Source organism: Salvelinus namaycush, chromosome 3, assembly GCF_016432855.1.
Source record: "Salvelinus namaycush isolate Seneca chromosome 3, SaNama_1.0, whole genome shotgun sequence".
NCBI classification, from domain to species: domain Eukaryota; kingdom Metazoa; phylum Chordata; class Actinopteri; order Salmoniformes; family Salmonidae; genus Salvelinus; species Salvelinus namaycush.
Window position 1 is genome coordinate 97,383,702 of NC_052309.1, and position 24,651 is coordinate 97,408,352.

At 47.6% G+C, this 24,651-nt stretch overlaps 1 protein-coding gene across 1 annotated transcript in view; it reads left to right on the forward strand.

The window, feature by feature from the left end:
- Nucleotides 1-24,651, forward strand: part of LOC120044162 (trinucleotide repeat-containing gene 6C protein-like) — a 67,438-nt gene that overhangs the window by 26,647 nt on the left and 16,140 nt on the right. Inside the window, exons 4-5 of the mRNA XM_038988744.1 lie at nucleotides 2,571-2,882; nucleotides 20,885-23,554. Of these exons, the coding sequence (XP_038844672.1) occupies nucleotides 2,571-2,882; nucleotides 20,885-23,554 (2,982 nt within the window). The remainder of the gene's footprint in view (nucleotides 1-2,570; nucleotides 2,883-20,884; nucleotides 23,555-24,651) is intronic.

The window sequence follows — 24,651 nt, forward strand, 5'->3', positions numbered from 1 at the left end:
ATGGATTTTGGCAAGGCTACTTTGAAGCAAGGTAAGACATGCCTGATTTTATTTGACGTAAAGTGAAAACGTTGAGGCTTCAAGCTCACATTGCAACGTGGTGGGTGATGTGCTGATAGTCAACGGTAGACAGGCAGGCCTATGCAGCTGAGTTCACTCCAGTAGCCGACACAGGCTTTTTGAGGAGCTACTCTTGCGCTGTCTGACAGATGTTAGGCTTTTCCGCGCCTCAAACTAGGCTGTGTATGCTGTGCGCGTGTGATAAATTAAAATGCATGACGACTAACAAATACACACAAGCCAATTTTTAATTCCACAAAATTATGCAAATTTACTCTATAGACCGATAAGCAAGAGCGGTCAAATGTGTTTTTGGGGGCTATCCGATTAACCGGTAACATCCATAATGCAAACGTATTTGAGAAAGATTATTAGGAAAATACAATATCATTGACTACATGTGTTTATTGGTGCTTTGATAAGATATTTGAATTGAAGGTTATTTGTGGATGTGAATCTAAATGTACTTATTTTTTTTATTTTAAGGTTGTTTTGATTTGGGGTGTGGTGGGGTAGCCAGAAATTCTGGCCAAAGAAATGGGGTTACCCCAGTCTCAGGGATGGCTAACTCTGAAAATTCCTTTGTCTCTACAGTTAGGTAAATCTGTTTTTAGTTTTTTTGCACCTTGTGAAAAAAATGTATGTTTGTTTTCTATGACTGTGTTTTGTATCTCTGCTTTTCATGTTGTATTAATGTGTATATTTTTGTAATTACAGGCCTCTTCTTTATAAGAGATCTTGGTCTCAGTATGACTCCCTGCTAAAATAAAGGTTAAATAAATGTTTTTGTGTGACACCGTTCTGTCCTCTTCCCCCTTACTTTGGGCCTCCCGGTTACATAACTGTGTGTGTGAGCTGTTCACCGTTCACTGCACAAACATTGGGCTGCGGTCAATGGAGCTGCACCATTCCCATACAGCGTCGTACGCAGAACCCACACATGATTTTCTGTGGGTTACTTAATCAATAAGGCCTGAGGGGGTGTGTGGTATATGGGCAATATACCACGACCAAGGGCTGTTCTTGGGCACAACGCAAAACCACAACCCCCCGAGGTGCCTTATTGCTATTATAAACTGGTTACCAATGTAATTAGAGCAGTAAAAAAAAAAAAATGTCAAACCCATGGTACTGTATACGGTCTGATATACCACAGCTGTCAGCCAATCAGCATTCAGGGCTCAAACCAACCAGTTTATAATGAGCTTTTTACTATGTGAGAATATTTAGCCACAGGATTGTTGCCTGTCTCACACATTGTGATGTGTTTTACAGTACGAGAGAATCAATCTCACGCTGGTTTGTTTGGCTTCTGGTCTGTGTTGCTGGATCCTGCTGATGTTTTTACTGGTGTTGCCATGCCAGATCTTTCTCTCTTGCTCCCTCTGGCTGTGTGATTTAGCAGGCATGTCTTTGTTTAGACTGCATCCCACTACTGTCAATGTGTGTCTGTGAGCATTCCTCTATTCCCAAGTTATTTCAATCACAATTTTGTTGAATTGTTTTTTGGGGAAGCATAACAATAAAACAGTGGAACAAAACAATGAATCAATAAGCTGTTTCTGAGGAATTTGTCAGAGCGGTATAGCTTCTTTTGCTGTGTTTTTAACCCTTTTGTCTTTTACCCTCACCATGTTTTCTACTCAATACACATACATTGACATATTGGTAATTGAGCAGATGCTCTTATCCAGAGCGACTTACAAGCCTCTATTTTACTTGGTATAATAGGTTAGCGCTCTGCCCCATGCTTGTGTCCATTTCAGGTGGACCTTTGTTGTGCCCGAAAATAAAATTATGATAATTTACTAGCATGGTAAAAATGATCCTCTTGCTACTTGGTTTCTCCTCATATGGATTGAGCCCTGACATTTTTGAGCACTTCCCCTCTGTTGCTAATACTTAAGGTGCTAGCCTACAAAACTGCTAATATTTAGCCCGGAAATTAATGAGTACAGTACTTAGCATGCTAGGCTGCTAAGAAGCTAAAACAGTTGCGGCAATACATGAATATAGTACTTAGCTAGCATGCTTAATGGTGCTTGCTAGCTATTACTGAGCTGAGGAAATTAATGAGTTGAGTAATTAGCTAGCATACCATGCTAAACAGTGCTAGCTGGCTTATGCTAATGCTAGACTGAGGAAGTGGGTGAGTGGAGTTTGTCATAGGGGCTGGAAGCGTAGACATAATAGACGGTCAGGGTGGAATGTAAATGTGAGAAGGAGAAGTCACGGCTAGGTCAGTAGGATGGGTGGGGGGTTACAGAGGGAAGAGTAGCTCTAAAACTGGCCTCTTTTTCCAGGGTTAGGATGTGATTGTCCTTTATAAACACTGATCTAAGGTCAGTTAGTGGGCTTTGCCTTAAGCCTACTAATGCTTAAGATCGCGGGATGGTGAGCTGATGATGCCTCGGTATCATCAATAGACTGCAAACATATGGATGTGTGAATGTGTGTCTGTGTTGAATAAATCAAAATCAGCTTCTGCCTCCTCTCTCTTCCCTCCACAGTGCCAGAGTCAGCCAAGCCCGGCCCCACCCCTCCTCCTCCCCCCGCCAACCCCAGTGCCACCCCGTCTGTGCCCCCCACCAGCAGCAGTGGCAGTAATGGCAAGCGCGCCCCCTCCAGTGCCCAGCAGCAGTCCCAGCCCTCGCCCGCCCAACAGCGTTACCCGCCAAGAGAGATCCCTCCACGCTTCCGCCAGCAGGAGCACAAGCAGCTGCTGAAGAGGGGTCAGCCGCTGCCCCCTGGGACCCTTTCAACTGTACCAGGACGCCCCGAACCTGACGCGTGTCAGAAATTCTCTGGTGCATCGCACACAGGTTAGCACTTTACTTTGAGCTTTTTCCTTTGTGACCTTTTGACCTCTGGGAATGTTCCACAACCCTGAACTTGACCACAGTCGACAGTCCAATACCACAGTCCAACTTGTTTTCTCTATGATTGTGTTGTACATTTATTTAGTGGAGCTTTTCCGGGATTCATATCTTATATTGATGATAGTTCAAGTGTTTTCCCCATATTTTGTTTAGTTTGCCACTTTGCATTCTCCTTTTAGATATGTTTAGTGTATGCCATTGTTGTTACCTTGCCTGTTTCCTTGGGTCTGCTGTGTACCACACTGTGCTTCAGACTGCAGTCTAGTTCACCTGCAGGGCTGTGTGCACCGCTGTGTGGGAGGATCTGTTGTTGTGCGTTGTTTGTTTTGAATGTGCTCTACCTGGCCTGGGATTCTAAATTACAGCAGAGTAAATTACAGCAGGCAGCCACTGTGGAGGGGGGGAGAGTAAACACAGCTGGCGTGTGTGTGAGAGAGAGATTTGATCTGATTTGAACAACCTGAAGACCAGTCTAAAGATTTCAACTCAGTCATTCTTAGTTTCTATAAGTAAAGTCTGTGTCTGCAGGGTTTTTTCTGCATAGAAAAGTATTGGGTGGTCCGCCTAATAGTGTTGCATGGTATACCGACCCTTCTGTACTTTTTCAATACTAGAACATGAGAAATGGTTCGCTACTAGAATTTATTTTACTTCTGGCACTTCTGTCAAATGTGTCTTATTGATCAAGTCTGTCTATCAGTGCAGCTAATGTCCACCTTATAGTGCGAGTGCACCGTGCCTGCTCCACTTAACCTGTACTGGGAATCTGGGCCGCATCATGTTAGCTCCACACTCGTGCTGCACTGGGAGTCTGGGCTGCATCATGTTAGCTCCACACTCATACTGCACTGGGAGTCTGGGCTGCATCATGTTAGCTCCACACTCGTGCTGCACTGGGAGTCTGGGCTGCATCATGTTAGCTCCCCACTCATGCTGCACTGGGAGTCTGGGCCGCATCATGTTAGCTCCACACTCATGCTGCACTGGGAGTCTGGGCCGCATCATGTTAGCTCCACACTCATGCTGCACTGGGAGTCTGGGCTGCATCATGTTAGCTCCACACTCGTGCTGCACTGGGAGTCTGGGCTGCATCATGTTAGCTCCCCACTCATGCTGCACTGGGAGTCTGGGCCGCATCATGTTAGCTCCCCACTCATGCTGCACTGGGAGTCTGGGCTGCATCATGTTAGCTCCCCACTCATGCTGCACTGGGAGTCTGGGCCGCATCATGTTAGCTCCCCACTCATGCTGCACTGGGAGTCTGGGCCGCATCATGTTAGCTCCACACTCATACTGCACTGGGAGTCTGGGCCGCATCATGTTAGCTCCCCGCTCATACTGCACTGGGAGTCTGGGCCGCATCACGTTAGCTCCACACTCATGCTGCACTGGGTGTCTGGGCCGCATCATGTTAGCTCCACACTCATACTGCACTGGGAGTCTGGGCCGCATCACGTTAGCTCCACACTCATGCTGCACTGGGAGTCTGGGCCGCATCATGTTAGCTCCACACTCATGCTGCACTGGGAGTCTGGGCCGCATCATGTTAGCTCCACACTCATGCTGCACTGGGAGTCTGGGCCGCATCATGTTAGCTCCACACTCATGCTGCACTGGGAGTCTGGGCCGCATCATGTTAGCTCCACACTCATGCTGCACTGGGAGTCTGGGCCGCATCATGTTAGCTCCACACTCATGCTGCACTGGGAGTCTGGGCCGCATCATGTTAGCTCCCCACTCATGGTGCACTGGGAGTCTGGGCCGCATCATGTTAGCTCCACACTCATGCTGCACTGGGAGTCTGGGCCGCATCATGTTAGCTCCACACTCATGCTGCACTGGGAGTCTGGGCCGCATCATGTTAGCTCCACACTCATGCTGCACTGGGAGTCTGGGCCGCATCATGTTAGCTCCACACTCATGCTGCACTGGGAGTCTGGGCCGCATCATGTTAGCTCCCCACTCATGCTGCACTGGGAGTCTGGGCCGCATCATGTTAGCTCCCCACTCATGCTGCACTGGGAGTCTGGGCCGCATCATGTTAGCTCCCCACTCATGCTGCACTGGGAGTCTGGGCCGCATCATGTTAGCTCCCCACTCATGCTGCACTGGGAGTCTGGGCCGCATCATGTTAGCTCCCCACTCATGCTGCACTGGGAGTCTGGGCCGCATCATGTTAGCTCCCCACTCATGCTGCACTGGGAGTCTGGGCCGCATCATGTTAGCTCCACACTCATGCTGCACTGGGAGTCTGGGCCGCATCATGTTAGCTCCCCACTCATGCTGCACTGGGAGTCTGGGCCGCATCATGTTAGCTCCACACTCATGCTGCACTGGGAGTCTGGGCCGCATCATGTTAGCTCCACACTCATGCTGCACTGGGAGTCTGGGCCGCATCATGTTAGCTCCCCACTCATGCTGCACTGGGAGTCTGGGCCGCATCATGTTAGCTCCACACTCATGCTGCACTGGGAGTCTGGGCCGCATCATGTTAGCTCCACACTCATGCTGCACTGGGAGTCTGGGCCGCATCATGTTAGCTCCCCACTCATGCTGCACTGGGAGTCTGGGCCGCATCATGTTAGCTCCCCAATCATGCTGCACTGGGAGTCTGGGCCGCATCATGTTAGCTCCACACTCATGCTGCACTGGGAGTCTGGGCCGCATCATGTTAGCTCCACACTCATGCTGCACTGGGAGTCTGGGCCGCATCATGTTAGCTCCACACTCATGCTGCACTGGGAGTCTGGGCCGCATCATGTTAGCTCCACACTCATGCTGCACTGGGAGTCTGGGCCGCATCATGTTAGCTCCCCACTCATGGTGCACTGGGAGTCTGGGCCGCATCATGTTAGCTCCACACTCATGCTGCACTGGGAGTCTGAACTTTAAAAGTTCCGTCATACTGCAGCATACCTTGCAGGCTGATGCAGAATTCTATGGTACGTTATTTAATTGTCAGACAGTTTTACCATTAATGCAAGTTAGTGCTAGTTTGACCACCAGAGGGCATCTTTGAGAAGCATTTGATAGTTTTCAATATTGGCATTACTAGAGAATTTAAAACCTTTTCTGTAAGAGTATAGTATATGGGATTGATTTTAAGAAATTTTGCGGAATTAATTTGATTAATATTATGGTGTTTCTATTCCAATAAAAATGAAACCCTCAGGGTTTCCGTTAGGATGGAACGGAAAATATGGCGCTGTACAATGTGACAGTCGGGAGTAGGCTACAGTACTAAGAGCTTAAGAGGATTGGAGGATTCTAAATTAATATCTAAGGGGCATAACATTTCCCCACCCTAATTGTAGTGTAACCAAAACCCAAATGGAGATTCAGTGAAAATAAAAATCTAATTGATTTGTCAAGACCAGTCCCCATTTCATAGCAGCGCGAAAGGATGCTGAAATAGCTATTGCTTCAAATCCTATTGCTTCTAACTTCAATATGCTCTTTAAATAAATAAGAATGGAAAATATGGCGCTGTACAACGTGACGGTCGGGAGTAGGCTACAGTACTGGGCTATTCAGCTAAAGAACCCCCGTGTCGTGCTGGCACGCGGGAGTCCGGGGTTCAATTCCTTGACGGGGAGGAAGGAGTAGGCTGTCCTTGTAAATAAGAATTTGTCTTAACTGACTTGCCTAGTTAAATAAAGGTTACACTAAAAGCACAACATTTCTACACCCTAATTGTATAATTGTAGTCTTCTAACCAGTACCGAAACGAAATTTATCAAGACCAGTCCCTATGCTTGTCTCAGAGCAGCGCAAAATGGTGCTAAAATAGTTGGAGGCTATTGCTTCTAACTTCAATATGCTCTTTAAATAAATAAGACCTACACCACTTTTAACAGCACATTACTCAACGCTAGTGAGACTCATGTCGCCTATGATAGGCCTACAGTATATCGAAAAATATGTCGTAACTCTCCAACAATAATTACATATTGGGGGATTCTAAATTAATGAATGAATTAATTAATTAAAACCAAAAGCCGCCTCATGGATCTCCCGGTGGCGGCCGGCACGGGTATCAAACCTGCATCTGTAGCAACGCATTTTGCACTGCGATGCAGTGTCTTAGACAGCTGCGCCACTCGGTAGGCCCAAACGAAAGTGAGCGATTTGTTATCTGAATAAAGGCCCTCTGAATTTTTCGCGCCATTATTAGTTACGTTGTTTTAGTTTGAACGTGCAGACTGGCACTAAGAACAGTGGGATTGTTTCCCTAGTCAGCGCCATTATTAGTGCAATGCCCCTTAAAGTGTTGCTCTGTGCTACCCAGTGGGGCGGGGTAGCACAGAGCAACACGGACCTCCCCCTTCCTCCTCCTCCCTTCTGCATGGGCTAGGTCCGTCTTCTGTGCGTGGCTCTACGGCCCATCCCGTGCCCCCTGCCCTCGTGCCTTGAACCTCGCGCGCCCACCGCTATTTCAGTGGATACAGCTGGAGAACTGCAAGGCAATCCCATTGTGCGCCACTCAGGAGCCATGACCAATATAAACTCAGCAAAAAAAGAATCGTAATCTCACTGTCAACTGCGTTTTATTTTCAGCGAACTTAACATGTGTAAATATTTGTATGAACATAAGATTCAACAACTGAGACATAAACTGAACAAGTTCCACAGACATGTGACTAACAGAAATAGAATGTGTCCCTAAACAAAGGGGGAGTCAAAATCAAAAGTAACAGTCAGTATCTGGTGTGGCCACCAGCTGCATTAAATACTGCAGTGCATCTCCTCCTCTGATCATTTGTCTTCTGTAGCTCCTTGAAAATCAGCCAACATGCTAAATAATGCATGTAAACACTCCTATTGAATATGCATTCACCTGTATTGTGAATAGGCATAGGCCACATCATGATTTACCCAAATTATCAATAGAGATACAAAAATAAAAACTTGCACCCCTTGGGATACCGAGGACCGAGTTTTGGAAACGCTGGATTATGCATACATGGCTGTCTCTGAAAACTCAAAAGATGCCCAACAGAGCAGTAGCTGAGTTTATCTGTCTGGATCAAGTGTCATTCTGGGACTTTGGCTAACATGCCTTTTTTTGATGTGGTATCGTGAATGAATCGAGTATTGTGATACTAAACCTGGTATCGGTATTGAAGTCAAAATTCTGGTATCGTGACAACACTACCGCCTAAGTTTTTTTGTCCAAACAGTAAAAAAAATAAAAAAGATTTGCAAATAATGTTCGGAATGGAAAAACCTTTTCAGTGTAAACTAAAACAAAATCGAAGGTAAACCCAAAAGATAATGGAACTATGGAACAAAATAAAAGCTAGACAGTCAGGGAGAATCTAAAATGTAAAAATGATGCCTTCAGGAGTATTTTTGTTATGGCATGAGGCCCCCATTGATTTTGTTATAATGTTAAGTCACTCCAATTAGCGTAAACCATGGCAAAATGTGTAGAATTGCAGGAAATGTGCTTTAAAATTGCACATTTTTCTCTCAGCACCATGGCTAAATGTGTAGAATTGCAGGAGATTAGCGTTAAAAACTGCTAAATCTTAACTCCGACACCTGGCAAAATGTTTAGAAATGCAGGCAGTTGGCATTAAAACGGTTACATTTAGTCACTGTGGCCAACAGGAGGGCCTCTAAATGTTTTGTTTGGCCACGCCCACCACTTAAGCCCCATTTTGATCCGGAAAAAACTGGTCTGTATGTAGTGTTTCAAACGTTCAGTGATTCAGCAGGTCAGCTATTTGATAGTTTGTAGTCGAGATACATTTCCTGTTAAGATTTCATGTTTGTCCTTCATTTCCTTTTTCTGAAAATGTAACATTTTTGGCACTTGTTTTTCTTGTTTTTGCTGGTTAGCGGGAGTCTCTGACGGAGTTCTGTTGTGTGTTAGTACTGTCTGAAGAGCTTTGAGTTGTGCTGACCAGAGCTATTTCCTGTAATGGTGGAGCTATGAAGACCTGGCAGGGTCTGAGTGGGACTGATCTGGCACAGATAAAGAGGGGGAGCAGGGTAGAGAAGGAAAGATGGAGAGAAGGGGAAATAATTGTTGAGAGGGAAGAATAGAGGGAGAGAGTGCAGGTCAGAGAGGTGGACTGAGAGGTGTTTTTATTTATTTTTAGTGGTATTGTGTGTTGTCCTGTAAACTCTTGCAATGTTATGCCTCTTGGCCAGATTGTTATTGTAAATGACAATTGTTTCTCAATTGACTTATCTGGTTAAATAAAGACGTAATAGGGAGTTCATGAGAGCGAAGTGGGGGGGCGGAGAGCAAGGAAATCTGAGTGAAATGGGAGGGCGAGAGGCCCAGGTCTGTGGGCTGGGTTGACTCATGACTTACGGTAAAAGCTCATGATTCACTTCACTCCTTTGGCAGACTTCTCTGTCTCTCTTTCTCAGAGCTGCTGGGATAGGCCAGGGAGACACTGTAGGCCGCAAGATGGTGCTGGACCAGCATACAGCTCTATCTCCTCTGACACGCTACACTACAGTACAGACATGTAGCATACAGTCGTACAGCTCATATGCATGCTCCCTCCCACCCGCTCTCTCTTTAACACATACATACATATAGCCATGCATTTTGTCACCTGTTGCATGTGTTTATGATGGTACTGAGGATGACCACTGGCTACTGGCCTTCTACAGACACATCAGGCTCCATTAGTGCAGCTCTGAGCCCACACTACAGGTTCTAGAGAGAGGTCCACTATTTCCCATGTCTGTCTCTGTCTGCCGTAGCCCTTTACACTCATAGACATTGGAATGCAGTGGCATGTACAGTAACATGTACAGTATACATGACGTCAGAGGTCAGGGTCTCCACTTCACAGCTCTGTAGGGGTTTTGACTGACAGAAGTTCTGAACTTGAGCACCGCGCACCGCCCCATCCCTCCCGCATTTTTTTGTTCTCTGAGTAAATAAAGAGGACTCGATGTACAGTATTTTTGAAAGATGAGACATTAAGGATTATAATAAATACCGCTTTGATGTCATACAAGCAAGCCAAACACCCGGGAGTCTAAATGTGCACTTCACATTTTCATATCATAAAACGAATGGATATACAGTGTCAACACATTTCCATGTCCTAAAACTAACGGTATACAGTGTCAACATTTATGATCGTTGTATTTGATGTACTGTTACAAGATGACATGGCGTTATACCCTGGGTTGTGCTGAACACAATGAGCCTGTGTTTGTTGTATTGAGGAGAACATTTGCCACAGACCACACATCTCAATACACTTATGTTCACCAACATTACCATCTGCTTCTCTACGTAACCAACAACTGTAATTGTGTGATGGCGGGGATGCAGGCCTGTATTCCAAACAGAACACCAAGTGTGGTGGGGGGGGGGGGGGGGGTGTGTGTGTGTGTGTTCACTGATTCTCTCTACTGGCCTATATGTCCATTCAGAAGGTTTGCTGAAGTAGCCTGTCTGGAATCCATCTAATAAGAATCAAATGCTCATGTCATGATTTAATCTTGTAAAAGGCCGATTTCAACAGCTTAGGCTCCATTATTTCTCTCATTGTGGGGGTCTTCTATTAATATTTATAAGTAATAACCTAAATAATAATAATGAAATGCCATGATAATAATGAAGTGTATTGGCTTGTTCCAGATATGTTTATTAATTAAGAAGCATATCCATGTACAAACAGAATTGTGACCTCCCCTTTTTACATAGGGCTTTTTAGGCCTAAGACAACAGTAACATTGAAACAAAATGGACACGCAAACCAGTAACGTAGTGTATCGAAACACTGAAATTGCACATTTCTTTTGAGTCTGATTGCCTGTGTGTTAAATTGTCACATTTTGGTATTGACAGTCTGACATTTCTTAATTGGAATAGTAGACTTATATTTAGAGGTAATAATAACTTGAATAATAATAAAGGAAATGCTATTGATGATAAAGTGTAATGATAATAGTGAAGTTGCAGAGAAAAGACACGGGGTTCTTTTGAGTCTATGCTCCAATCCTGGTTGACTTGGCAGATTACCCTAACCTCAACTTCCAACACCGTCACAGCCCTACACAAAATCAGCGGTGTAATGTTTGGATTCCGTCTTGTCAGGTGAACAGTTGTCCTCACTTTTAGACGAATCATTTTCCCATAATCTCCATACGGTTTCCTTTTGATTGCTACCATGGTTATGCATTTGCTTTCCATATTTCTTCTGTAAGAAACATTTGAAATGTAGCCCTATCCATACAGGCCAATTCCCACAAGTGTATGTACAGGGTTAAATATCCCCTGTTGAAGCATTGTGTCACCCACTCAATGTATTGATTTTACAGTATTACCCCTCACCCTATAGGGCAGCACATGCGCCAGGCTGTGGTTGTGCCGGATGTTACTTAACGGCCCATACGGAGTGCTACGCGGTCTCGTAACCAGATCCCATCCCGCTTCTGTTTCTCGCTCTCACACTCTCTCTACCTACCGCTCTTTCACTCTACCTACAGTGCATTCGGAAAGTATTCATACTCCTTGACTTTTCACGCATTTTGTTATGTTACAACCTTATTCTAAAATTTATTAAATAAAAATAAATCATAAATTTAGTCACACTACCCCGTAATGACAAAACGAAAACAGGTTTCAAAGAAATTTCTGAAATGTATTAAAAATAAATATAACTTATTTACATAAGTACAGTGCATATCAGAGAAAAAAACAAGGTTGAAGGAATTGTCTGTAGAGCTCCGAGACAGGATTGTGTCGAGGCACAGATCTGGGGAAGGGTACCAAAACATTTCTGTAGCATTTGAAGTTCCCAAAGAACACAGTGGCCTCCTCATTATTAAATTGAAGAAGTTTGGAACCACCAATACTATTCCTAGAGCTGGCCGCCTAGTCAAACTGAGCAATCGGGGGAGAAGGGCCTTTGTCAGGGAAGTGACCAAGAACCAGATGGTCACTGACAGAGCTCCAGAGATCCTCTGTGGAGATGGGAGAACCATCCAGAAGGACAACCATCTCTGCAGCACTCCACCAATCAGTCCTTAATGATAGAGGGGCCAGACAGAAGCCACTCAGTAAAAGGCACATGACAGCCCGCTTGGAGTTTGCCAAAAGGCACCTAAAGGACTCTCAGACCATGAGAAACTAGATTCTCTGGTCTGATGAAACCAAGATTGAACTCTTTGGTCTGAATGCAAAGCGTCACATCTGAAGGAAACCTGGCACCATCCCTACGGTGAAGCATGGTGGTGGCAGCATCATCCTGTGGGGATGTTTTTCAGCGGCAGGGACATAGAGACTAGTCAGGATCGACGGAAAGATGAACGGAGGAAAGTACAAAGATCCTTGATTAAAAACCTGCTCCAGAGCGCTCAGGACCTCAGACTGCGGCGATGGTTCACCTTCCAACAGGACAACAACCCTAAGCACACAACCAAGACAATGCAGGAGTGGCTTCGGGACAAGTCTCTGAATGTCCTTGAGTGGCCCAGCCAGAGACCGGACTTGAACCAGATTGAAAATCTCTGGAGAGACCTGAAAATAGCTGTGCAGCATTGTGCCCCATCCAAACTGACAGAGCTTGAGAGGATCTGCAGAGAAGAATGGGAGAAACTCACCAAATACATGTGTGCCAAGCTTGTAGCGTCATACCGAAGACTCAAGGCTGTAATCGCTGCCAAAGGTGCTTCAACAAGGTACTGAGTAAAGGGTCTGAATACTTACACTACCGTTCAAAAGTTTGGGGTCACTTAGAAATGTCCTTGTTTTCCATGAATACATACATACATGAATAGGAAATATAGTCAAGCCATTGACAAGGTTATAAATAATGATTTCTAATTGAAATAATAATAATTGTGTCCTTCAAACTTTGCTTTCGTCAAAGAATCCTCCATTTGCAGCTTTTACAGCCTTGCAGACCTTTGGCATTCTAGTTGTAAATTTGTTGAGGTAATCTGAAGAGATTTCACCCCATGCTTCCTGAAGCACCTCCCAGAAGTTTGATTGGCTTGATGGGCACTTCTACGCACCATACCGTCAAGCTGCTCCCACAACAGCTCAATAGAGTTGAGTTCCGGTGCCTGCTTGCCACTTCGTTATAGACAGAATACCAGCTGAGTGCTTCTTCCCTAAATAGTTATTGCATAGTTTGGAGCTGTGCTTTGGGTCATTGTCCTGTTGTAGGAGGAAATTGGCTCCAATTAAGCTCCATCCACAGGGTATGGCATGGCGTTGCAAAATGGAGTGACAGCCTTCCTTTTTCAAGATCCATTTAACCCTGTACAAATCTCCCACTTTACCACCACCAAAGCACCCCCAGACCATCACATTGCCTCCACCATGCTTGATGGATGGCGTCAAGCACTCCTCCAGCATCTTTTCATTTTTTCCTCCTCTCACGAATGTTCTTCTTTGTGATCCGAACACCTCAAACTTAGATTTGTCTGTCCATAACACTTTTTTCCCAATCTTCCTCTTGCCAGTGTGTCTGTGTTCTTTTGCACATCTTAATCTTTTCTTTTTATGGCTTTTTCTTTTCAACTCTGCCTAGAAGGCCAGCATCCCAGAGTCGCCTCTTCACTGTTGACGTTGAGACTAGTGTTTTGCGGGTACTATTTAATGAAGCTGCCAGTTGAGGACTTGTGAGGCATCTGTTTCTCAAACTAGAGACACTAATCTACTTGTCCTCTTGCTCAGTTGTGCACCAGGGCCTCCCACTCCTCTTTCTATTCTGGTTAGAGCCAGTTTGCGCTGTTCTGTGAAGGGAGTAGTACACAACGTTGTACTTGATCTTCAGTTTTTTGGCAATTTCTCGCATGGAATAGCCTTCATTTCTCAGAACAAGAATAGACTGATGAGTTTCAGAAGAAAGGTCTTTGATTCTGGCCATTTTGAGCCTGTAATCAAACCCACAAATTCTGATGCTCCAGATTCTCAACTAGTCTAAAGAAGGCCAGTTGTATTGCTTCTTTAATCAGCACAACAGTTTTCAGCTGTGCTAACATAATTTCAAAAGGGTTTTCTAATGATCAATTAGCCTTTTAAACTGATACACTTGGATTAGCTAACACAACGTGCCATTGGAACATAAGAGTTGCTGATAATGGGCCTCTCTACGCCTAATGTAGATATTCCATTAAAAATCTGCTGTTTCCGGCAACAATGGTCATTTACAACTTTAACAATGTCTACACTGTATTTCTGATTAATTTGATGTTATTTTAATGGACAAATTTGATTTTCTTTCAATAACAAGGACATTTGTAAGTGACCCCAAACTTTTGAACGGTGGTGTATGTAAATATGATATTTCAGTTATAACTTTTTTATAAGTTAGCAAAAATGTTAAAGACAATATACGTTTTTGCTTGGTCATTATCGGGAATTGTCTGTAGATTGATGAGGGAAAAAACGATTTATTCCATTTTAGAATAAGGCTGAACGTACTAAAATCGAGGGATCATATTTGAGCATGTTTGTTACAGCAGGAAAATAGTCCTGCAGCAACAGGAAATGTGGATTATAATTAATGCACATTTTCGTAGCGGTTGATCCATTTTTCGTAGGGGAAATTTCTGTGGAAATTACAAACTTCTGAAGCCATTTTAAACCTCAAAAACAATACACATTTGAAATGTTCTGCATTGCAGGAAAAGTTGTCCTGCAACAGGGTGATCAAATTAAGATCCTACATCTGTAGTTGGCTTTTATGAGGGCGTTTTGCATTGCTTTTTAAAGTATGGCTGTGTCCTCATAACAGCATTCATAGAAGTGTTACCTTTAGCATTAGGGTTGTTGTGCATTAACGCCTCTGCACTAAGCTCCATCCCAATGATACTAGATACAATTCTACAGTGTAGGAGTCATCTACCAGATTCTTATTTTATCCAGAGCAAGCTGAAACCACTGCATAACACTGGAAACTGTAGGACCCCAGCGATAGACTGCCATCCTAGTGTCTGTCTGTTGTTGTCTCCCTCTCTCGTTGAGCTGAGGACCCAGCCTGTCTTCTCTGTGGCCCAATGCCCGCCAGTGGTGTCGCCAGATTGTGTCCTGTCGCATTTACGTCACGTCGTCACACACACGCAACAGGAGAACAGGGACACGGTGGAGGTTGTTGTGTAAGACCTTCTCTGTCTTCCCTCACACTGCCCCCTCCCCTCTGCCCGTCTAAACTTTTTGTAACAGTACAGTGACGGGCTCCACACACACACACACACACACACACACACACACACACACACACACACACACACACACACACACACACACACACACACACACACACACTACTTGCACGGTGGGTACTTTATTATTAGACGACCTGTGCCACCTGGGGCTTAGTCAATAGTAATTTGTCTCAGCACTTCTTCAGATTTCTATCTATAAATTGCACTCCACTGAATCTATTAGAACAGGTATGGTCAATAATACGAGAGTCGGTGGCCTTGAACAAACTGAGACAAACATCCAGCTATCTCTATTTCATAGTAGTCAAAGCAATACAAGGACATCCCTGCTGTATGTAATGCTGCCATTTTCTGCTATCAGTTATTTACCCAAATGCCAGTTTGTTGTTATGGTAATCTCCGTGTTTGCATGGCCTGCTTTGCTTTGTTTTCGTCTCAGACCCAATGTTTGTTCCTCTTCTATAATCAAGATGATGTTCAATAAAGTCTGCCACTCGAAGTTGCAGCTTTTCTGAGTTACATCTGCTAATAGCATACTGGGCTTGTGCCTTACTCAGGGTGAGTGTGTTGACAGGACATACTGGGCTTGTGCCTTACTCAGGGTGAGTGTGTTGACAGGACATACTGGGCTTGTGCCTTACTCAGGGTGAGTGTGTTGACAGGACATACTGGGCTTGTGCCTTACTCAGGGTGAGTGTGTTGACAGGACATACTGGGCTTGTGCCTTACTCAGGGTGAGTGTGTTGACAGGACAGCACACAATTGAGTTGCGCATGTTTTCATCTGATATTGTTTCTCTATGGGCCAATAGTCATCAGACTGTAGGCTAGACTAATCATGGGAATGGTAGAGGAGGTTTGAGGGTGGGGGTGCAGCAGTGTGTGTGTGTGTATGGTAAGTAATAGTGTGTGTCGTTTGTCTGGTTGGAAGGATTGAAAGAGCAGCCATCTTTCTCTCTACAAGCCTCTCCACTCCTGCCCCCGGGGGTCTTCATTATGCCTGGACCAACCCAGCTGAGACCTGACTAACACATCCATCTCTTCACTCTCTCTTCCACTCTTTCTCTCCTTCACCTTTTCTCATTCTCTGTGCTGACTGGGACTAGCCAGCTCTCCTGCTCTCACTTTCTTTCACACTCTCCCTCTCCTTATCTCCCTCACTTTCACACGCTCTCCCTCTCCTTATCTCCCTCACTTTCACACGCTCTCCCTCTCCTTATCTCCCTCACTTTCACACTCTCTCCCTCCTTATCTCCCTCACTTTCACATGCTCTCCCTCTCCTTATCTCCCTCACTTTCACACTCTCTTCCTCTCCTCCCTCACTTTCACACACTCTCCCTCTCCTTATCTCCCTCACTTTCACACACTCTCCCTCTCCTTATCTCCCTCACTTTCACACGCTCTCCCTCTCCTTATCTCCCTCACTTTCACACGCTCTCCCTCTCCTTATCTCCCTCACTTTCACACACTCTCCCTCTCCTTATCTCCCTCACTTTCACACACTCTCCCTCTCCTTATCTCCCTCACTTTCACACACTCTCCCTCTCCTTATCTCCCTCACTTTCACACGCTCTCCCTCTCCTTATCTCCCTCACTTTCACACGCTCTCCCTCTCCTTATCTCCCTCACTTTCACACGCTCTCCCTCTCCTTATCTCCCTCACTTTCACACGCTCTCCCTCTCCTTATCTCCCTCACTTTCACACGCTCTCCCTCTCCTTATCTCCCTCACTTTCACACGCTCTCCCTCTCCTTATCTCCCTCACTTTCACACTCTCTTCCTCTCCTCATCTCCCTCACTTTCACACTCTCTCACCCTACAAACCCAACTTGTTGAAACAAAACGAAAGGAAAAACTACTAAACAAAAACCTTAACCACAACAGCAATGTCTAGGCTGAGATTGCAATTCACCATCCGTCCGCGTTTCTGGGAAACAGCAGCGGAGGTAGTGGATTAGAGGTTTGGGTAAGCGCCATCCAGACAGTTTGTATGAAGGGCATTATTTATACACAAAGCACCAATCAGAGGGGCATTGATGACCTCACTGCACGTTGACACACACACCACACACACACACGGTGGAAAAGACTGGGGCCTGGGTTTCCACATAAGGAACCACTGTTCTTCTGGTGGGACTTTGAAGTATTGTGTGTTGGAGCAGTAGAGGCTCGTTTGTAAACAATACCCACCTTCAGTTAGCATAGGAGCTGCTGCTGTTACTGCTTCTCTTTTGCAAGCCTCTAGCTAGCGCCCGATAGCGGCCTGCCTCTAGCTAGCGCCCGATAGCAGCCTGCACCTCCTCCTCTTTAGCTCTCTTTTTCTCTCACCCCTCCTCACTGCTGTCTCTCTACCTAATTTTCTCTCTTCTCCTTGCCACGCTTTCCCTTTCCTCCCCTCCCTCTATCTCTCTCCCTCGCTCCGTCACTCCAGACCACACTGTGTAAAGACAGACGTTTAGCTCTTCTTGGCCTCCTGCCCACCTCCATGTGAGCTTCATTTCATGTGTTTATGCTGTTTTCCATGCAGCCAATGCTGTTTTCCATGCAGCCATTGAAGTGGTGGTGTTTCTCCGGGCCAAACTGGGGCTGTTTTGTGTTCCAGGGAGCTGCTCTGGTATGTGCTGTGTAGCCCCACTGCAGACTAGTCTGTCTCTGTTTGGGACGTCACACAACAGCAGTTTTTGCGTCAACTGCCAGCATACTATAGGAAATCATTTTGAAAGGGGGAGGGGTGTGTGTGTGTGTGTGTGTGTGTGTGTGTGTGTGTGTGTGTGTGTGTGTGTGTGTGTGTGTGTGTGTGTGTGTGTGTGTGTGTGTGTGTGTGTGTGTGTGTGTGTGTGTGTGTGTGTGTGTGTGATGTGTATATGTATCTGGATGCATATGTGCATAGAATGTGTCTCTGCATACCTGCATGTGTCTGGATGTGTTTTATTGTCTGAGTGTGCGGGTGACCATTGTGGCCAGGCTGTGCTCAATGTAAATGGAGTGGTCCTGGCTAAATATTTAGTGACTCCAAAAGCATGAAAGGGAGGGAGGGAGGGAGCAAAAAGGAATCTCCCTTTTGTTTAGTTTTCTCTCTCGTGAGCGGATTGAGTGCACAATGAAATGCTCTCGGCTTTAACCATAACCCTCTACGCCTGCCCCTACTCTCTCTGAGAGAGAGAGAATATCCTCTCTCCATGGATAGGAATAGAGTTATAAATATAGCCAGAGAGAAAGAGAGGGGCAGGATGGCTCTAGCCAAGCCAAAGCAGGCTGGAACAGAGCAGAGCAGAGGGGGAGGGTGTGTGTCTCTCATGCCGCGAGAGCTCGCAGCTTCTTGGCAGTATTTCAAAAATGAGCCTCTGAAAGCCCTGGCGAGCCGAGCAGACATATTGAGACTAGAGACACACGGGGATGGCCGCCTGCGCCGCCACCACTTCGCTCCCAACGTAGCGCCCGCTCACCATGGTCGGAAGGTACCTCTCCTCAGGTATTGTTCCTGCTTTTCGCCCGTGATCCCCCCTCTCTTTCTCTTTATTCGCTGGGCGTCTTTCACTGCGTTGTGCATTGTAGTGCACGATTGCCTTTAAATGCATGCAAGTACTAAGATAAGTCCGATTTTGCAACAGAAAACATCCAGCAGCGACAGATGGCATTCTGATGAATATCTTCATGAGGATAGTTTTAGTGTGTTTTTTCAGAGGAGCCAGCGTGCTGCAGGAAGAGAGAGAGAAACGGATACAGACTGTAGCTCTGAGCCTTTTTGGCTCTGGTTCAGATTTGATAAAATGGCGTCCTGTACTACACCACAGAAACCACACCGCTGTGTCTGAGACACTGCCCTTTTCTCCCCCTCTCTCTCTGTTTCTCCCATTCTGTTATAATCATTGGAAGAAGCCTAAGCTCTGCAGAGAGAGAGTGAGAGACAGACAGACAGCCAAAGCTTGCACACAAACGGCATCTCTCCCCATTTAAAGGTCAGACAAAAGCAGAGGCTGTGTGTGTGCAGAGGTCCGCTCCGCTCACACATGCATGTGGAGGCACAGCAAAAACAAGGAGGGAACTGACGCACGGCAGAGTGATTACCACGGCAGCGCATCTAGAGCAGCTGCTGCTTTTGGACTGACTCACTTCTTATGCACCAAGCTGCTTCAGGGGATAGTTCTAGAACTGTTGTTACCCAAGCCTCTCTCAGCAGTGGTGTTTCTTTATTGGAAGAGAGAGAAATCCTACTGTTTGAAGAGTAGAGGCAGTATAGAGGTTTGATTGGACTGGGAGGCAATCTTCTGTACAGCAGGGGTGCAACGTTACAAAACATTCAGATATAAATGTTGTATTGTGTAGATTAGGTACTTGTGTTTGTCATGTACCGGCATCATTGTGAAGTGTTTCATCTAATTGAATACACTCCAGGGCAGAGTGGTTATCAGTCAAGCCAAATGTTTGTGAACCTGGTGACAGGACCAGACTGAGGCTGATCTGCAGGAGTCAGGGGTCAAGGGTTAGGACTGAGGATGGGCGTCTTCGGATCTGCCAGTGGACTCCACCTAGGCTCCCACTTTATTCCAAGATGGCTGCAACTAGGGTAAAGCTGTTGCGATTACTAGGCTTGGGCGATATACCGTGAATACCATATACCGGGGTATTTCGAAATATACAGAATAAACAAAACTCCCACAGCAGTCAACATTTCAACCAGGGTTGGACAGTAGACAGATTTTCTTACATCATACTGTACCATACCGGGGTATACGATATTACCAGAAGTGCACACAAGGGGGAACTATTTAGGTATCAAAATAATTACACACAAAATAATTTCGGCAACAGGGTTCTTCATCCAGGAGGGGTTTGAATGTCTCTGCTGTAACCAAGAAGCTTGATCTTAACATCGAGCCACTTAGCTAACAAGTTAGCAAACCAAATGACATCTTATAGTTATACTTAACTTATAGTTAGTTATAAGCAGTGGCGTATTCGTACCGAACTGTTCTGTACGGGGACCTCGGTTCGGTCACCACTGTGAACCTGAAATGAATACAGAAAACCAATAAAAACACTAGCCTATGCCTACACTGAGTTGTATGCCATCGCCTCGTGAGTAAATGGCATAGGCTAGTGTTTTTATTGGTTTTCTGTATTCATTTCAGGTTCACAGTGGTGACCGAACCGAGGAGCTGAATAAACATTGTAGGCTATTAGTACAGCCTATGCGCACGTTGTAATCAAAATTCAAATTTTAACTCGCTGATTTCAAACTATCCTTTTGTGAGGCGCAGCTGGGAACTGTGTAGATGGGAACTGTGTAGATGGGAACTGTGTAGATGGGAACTGTGTAGATGGGAACTGTGTAGATGGGGACTGTGTAGATGGGGACTGTGTAGATGGGGACTGTGTAGATGGGGACTGGTGGGATCCATAAGCCAGAATTGAAGGATCCTCCATCATCGGTTAAATCTCCAGTTTGGGAACATACACTACCGGTCAAAAGTTTTCCAACACTTACTCATTCAAGGGTTTTTCTTTATTTTTACTAATTTCTACATTGTAAAATTATAGTGAAGACATCAAAACTATGAAATAACACATGGAATCATGTAGTAACCAAAAAAGTGTTAAACAAATGAAAATATATGTTAAATTTGAGATTCTTCAAAATAGCCACCCTTTGCCTTGATGACAGCTTTGCACACTCTTGGCATATGTTTAGATGCCAACTGTTGTCATGTTATCTTCTAGGTATGATGACATAATAACCTTTCCCTTTCTCCCTCTCTTTCTCTCCATCCTCTCTCATCCAACAGAGCTGCCCCCACAGAGTGGCCTGGGAGCCCATTATGAGAATCCCCACTGGGGACACCAGCCAGCCAATCGGAGTGCCACTTCCGCCTCAGCGTCGGTCAATCACAGTGGCTGGGATACAGTGATCATCGACGAGAGCGACACCGAGGCCTGGCCCTCCATTTCCCGCAGCAGCCAGAGCCAGGGCCCTGCTGGAGGATGCCCCTCGGACACTGACCCTGTTGGTCCGGCCAGCAGCAGCAGCAGTATGAGCATGGCCACGGGGGCCAACGGCCAGACAGGCCACTTTCCTGCCAACTACCCCAGCAGCAAAGGAACCAGCTCTGGGCCCGGCAGCTCAGCCAATCACCCCGGGGCAGGCATGGTCGGCATGGCCTCCAGCCAAGGAGCAGCCAATCGGGGCTGGGGATCTGGTCCCGGTCCCTCCCCCCACGGCCCTCCTCAGTCCTCCTCTGTCGGAGGTGGGGAGGGGAAGAGTGATGGCCCAATGGGAGGAGGAGGAGGCAGGGGTTGGGGCTCCTCTTCCTCCACCACCTCCAACTTTAACTTGAACCTGAACCCCAATGCCAACCCCTCGGCCTGGCCCGTTCTGGGGCACGACGGGGGCGGAGGAGCGGGGGAAAGCAGCTCAGGGGGAGCCAACCCCAATCAACCCCCTTCTTCTCAACCCCCTCCAAACCTCTGCAACCCGCCAGGCACCTCTCACGCCCAGGGGAACGGCAACAGAGGAGGAACCATGGTGGGCGGCACAAACGGCAACCTTCCGGTAGGGGGAGGCGACACCTGGGGAGAATCATCTGAGCCACACCCATCCTCGTCCACGAATGTGTCTTTCAGCTCAGAACCTCAGAACCTTAACACTGACGGACCAAATCATACTAGCAAGCAACAGGAGCCCCCTATCCACAGCGTGTCCGGCTGGAGTGGCCCCTCCGGAGGAATGGGCTCCCTGGGCCGGCCTCCTCCTGGAGCTTCGCAGCTGGTCAACGGAGAGGATGGCAGCTCCGTCTGGGGCAACAATGGAGACTCCAAGTCAGTCGCCTCCTCCGCGGAGCCTTCGGGCTGGGACTCTGGGGCCGGGGGCTGGGGGAGCCATGGAAGCAGTGGTGGTGGAACCTCTGGAGGCTGGGGAGGCCAGAGCAGCGGAGATGCCTGGGGGAAGCAGCATTCTGGCGAGGTCCAGGGGGGCTGGGATGCCCCCAGCTCTCCTCCCCAGCAGGCCAGCTCCTGGAGCGCCCGAGCCCCTAGCACCACGGTGGTCAGCGAGGGCAGCAGCGAGGGCATGGACGGAGCGGGACACTCCCGCCGACAGGACCGGTCGTCCAGGGATGAGCCTGCCTCCCTGCTCCCAGCCCCTGACCTGGACCCCAGGGTGCTGTGCAACACAGGCTGGGGCCAAACCCCCGTCCGCCAGCACACGTCCTGGGACATGGAGGAGGCGGCACGCACCCAACGAAAGGCAGATGCTGCCGGGACGGACTCTTGGGGAGGCTCCGTCCCCAACACTCCCACCGAGCCAGCCCAAGGGCCCTCCAACCCCAGCCACGGCCCCCCTCATCGGGCTGACCCCAAGAGCGAGGGTCCCGGGCCTGGTCCTCAGGCTGCCCCTGGCTGGGGTGGCTCCATGCCTCCAGCCAGCCAACCCGGCTCTGGCTGGGGCGAGCCACCGAGCAGCAAGAATCCCCCCAACGGTCCTGGGGGCTGGGGGAACCCCCCACCAGGAGGCCCCGGGTCAGGCCCCAACATGCCCAAAGCTGGGAACCAGTCCTGGGGAGCTCCAGAGGAGAAGTCCCCAAGCTGGGATGATTCCCACGGCAAGGCCCCCAAGCCCCAGGGCTGGGGAGATGGGCCGAAGCCGCCCCACAGCGGCTGGGGCAACAGCGCTGGAGGAGGGGGCAATGGAGGAGGAGGAGACTGGAGAGAGCCTGCAGATGGCAAGAAGAACAGTCCCACCATCAACCCTCCCTGGGAGGGAGAAGGAGCAGGAGGCTGGAAAGAGAGCAACCGAGGCTGGGGGAAACCTGGTCCGGGGATGGGGGGAAATGTTGGTGGAGGCTGGGGAGAGCCAGCGATGGCCCAGCAGCGCCCAAGTGGCCCTGCCCAAGGATGGGGCGGCAAGCCCCAGGAGAGCTCCAACGGCAACAGCGGAGGAGTTAGAGGAGGGAGCATGGGCGGGGCAGGAGGTGGAGAAGGGAGCATGGGATCCTGGGGAGGCCCTGGCCCCGTGAAGCCCAGTGTATCAGGCCGGGAGGGCAACGGGGGAGGAGGGAGCAAGCAGGACCCCTCAGGAGGAGAGCCCACAGGGTGGGAGGAACCTTCCCCACCCTCCATCCGACGCAAGATGGAGATTGATGACGGCACCTCGGCCTGGGGCGACCCGGGCGCCTACAACAAGACGGTCAACCTCTGGGACAAGAACAACCCTGAGGGAGGAGGGCCACCCCAAGGTAGACCCCCAGGGAACGCCCCCGCATGCCCCCCTGGAAACAACAACCACCCACCACATCACCCTCCCCACCATCCTCACACCTACCACGGCCCCCCACCACCCCTCCAGAGCCATGGGGGCCACAACCCCCAGGGCCCAGGCCAGAACAGTGGGCCCATGGACCCAGCCATGCCTCACCAGACTGCGCCTCCACCACACAGCAGACCACCCCTCATGGGTCCAGGTGAGAAGACATACTCTATGAATGGATGGCTTATAGTGTTACTGTGATTGTGTCCTTGATAATCTTGTCTTTTGACAATGCCATCTAGCTTTTAGATCAGGAGTCTTATGAAGTTGTGAAGCATCTTGCAATGTTGGGTTTACGTTTTGTACATGTAGTCATGGGAGGAGAACAATGTTGGGCTTACGTTTTGTACATGCAGTCATGGGAGGAGAACAATGTTGGGCTTACGTTTTGTACATGTAGTCATGGGAGGAGAACAGTGTTGGGCTTACGTTTTGTACATGTAGTCATGGGAGGAGAACAGTGTTGGGCTTACGTTTTGTACATGTAGTCATGGGAGGAGAACAGTGTTGGGCTTACGTTTTGTACATGTAGTCATGGGAGGAGAACAGTGTTGGGCTTACGTTTTGTACATGTAGTCATGGGAGGAGAACAGTGTTGGGCTTACGTTTTGTACATGTAGTCATGGGAGGAGAACAGTAGTGTTGGGCTTACGTTTTGTACATGTAGTCATGGGAGGAGAACAGTAGTGTTGGGCTTACGTTTTGTACATGTAGTCATGGGAGGAGAACAGTAGTGTTGGGCTTACGTTTTGTACATGTAGTCATGGGAGGAGAACAGTGTTGGGCTTACGTTTTGTACATGTAGTCATGGGAGGAGAACAGTGTTGGGCTTACGTTTTGTACATGTAGTCATGGGAGGAGAACAGTGTTGGGCTTACGTTTTGTACATGTAGTCATGGGAGGAGAACAGTGTTGGGCTTACGTTTTGTACATGTAGTCATGGGAGGAGAACAGTGTTGGGCTTACGTTTTGTACATGTAGTCATGGGAGGAGAACAGTGTTGGGCTTACGTTTTGTACATGTAGTCATGGGAGGAGAACAGTGTTGGGCTTACGTTTTGTACATGTAGTCATGGGAGGAGAACAGTGTTGGGCTTACGTTTTGTACATGTAGTCATGGGAGGAGAACAGTGTTGGGCTTACGTTTTGTACATGTAGTCATGGGAGGAGAACAGTGTTGGGCTTACGTTTTGTACATGTAGTCATGGGAGGAGAACAGTGTTGGGCTTACGTTTTGTACATGTAGTCATGG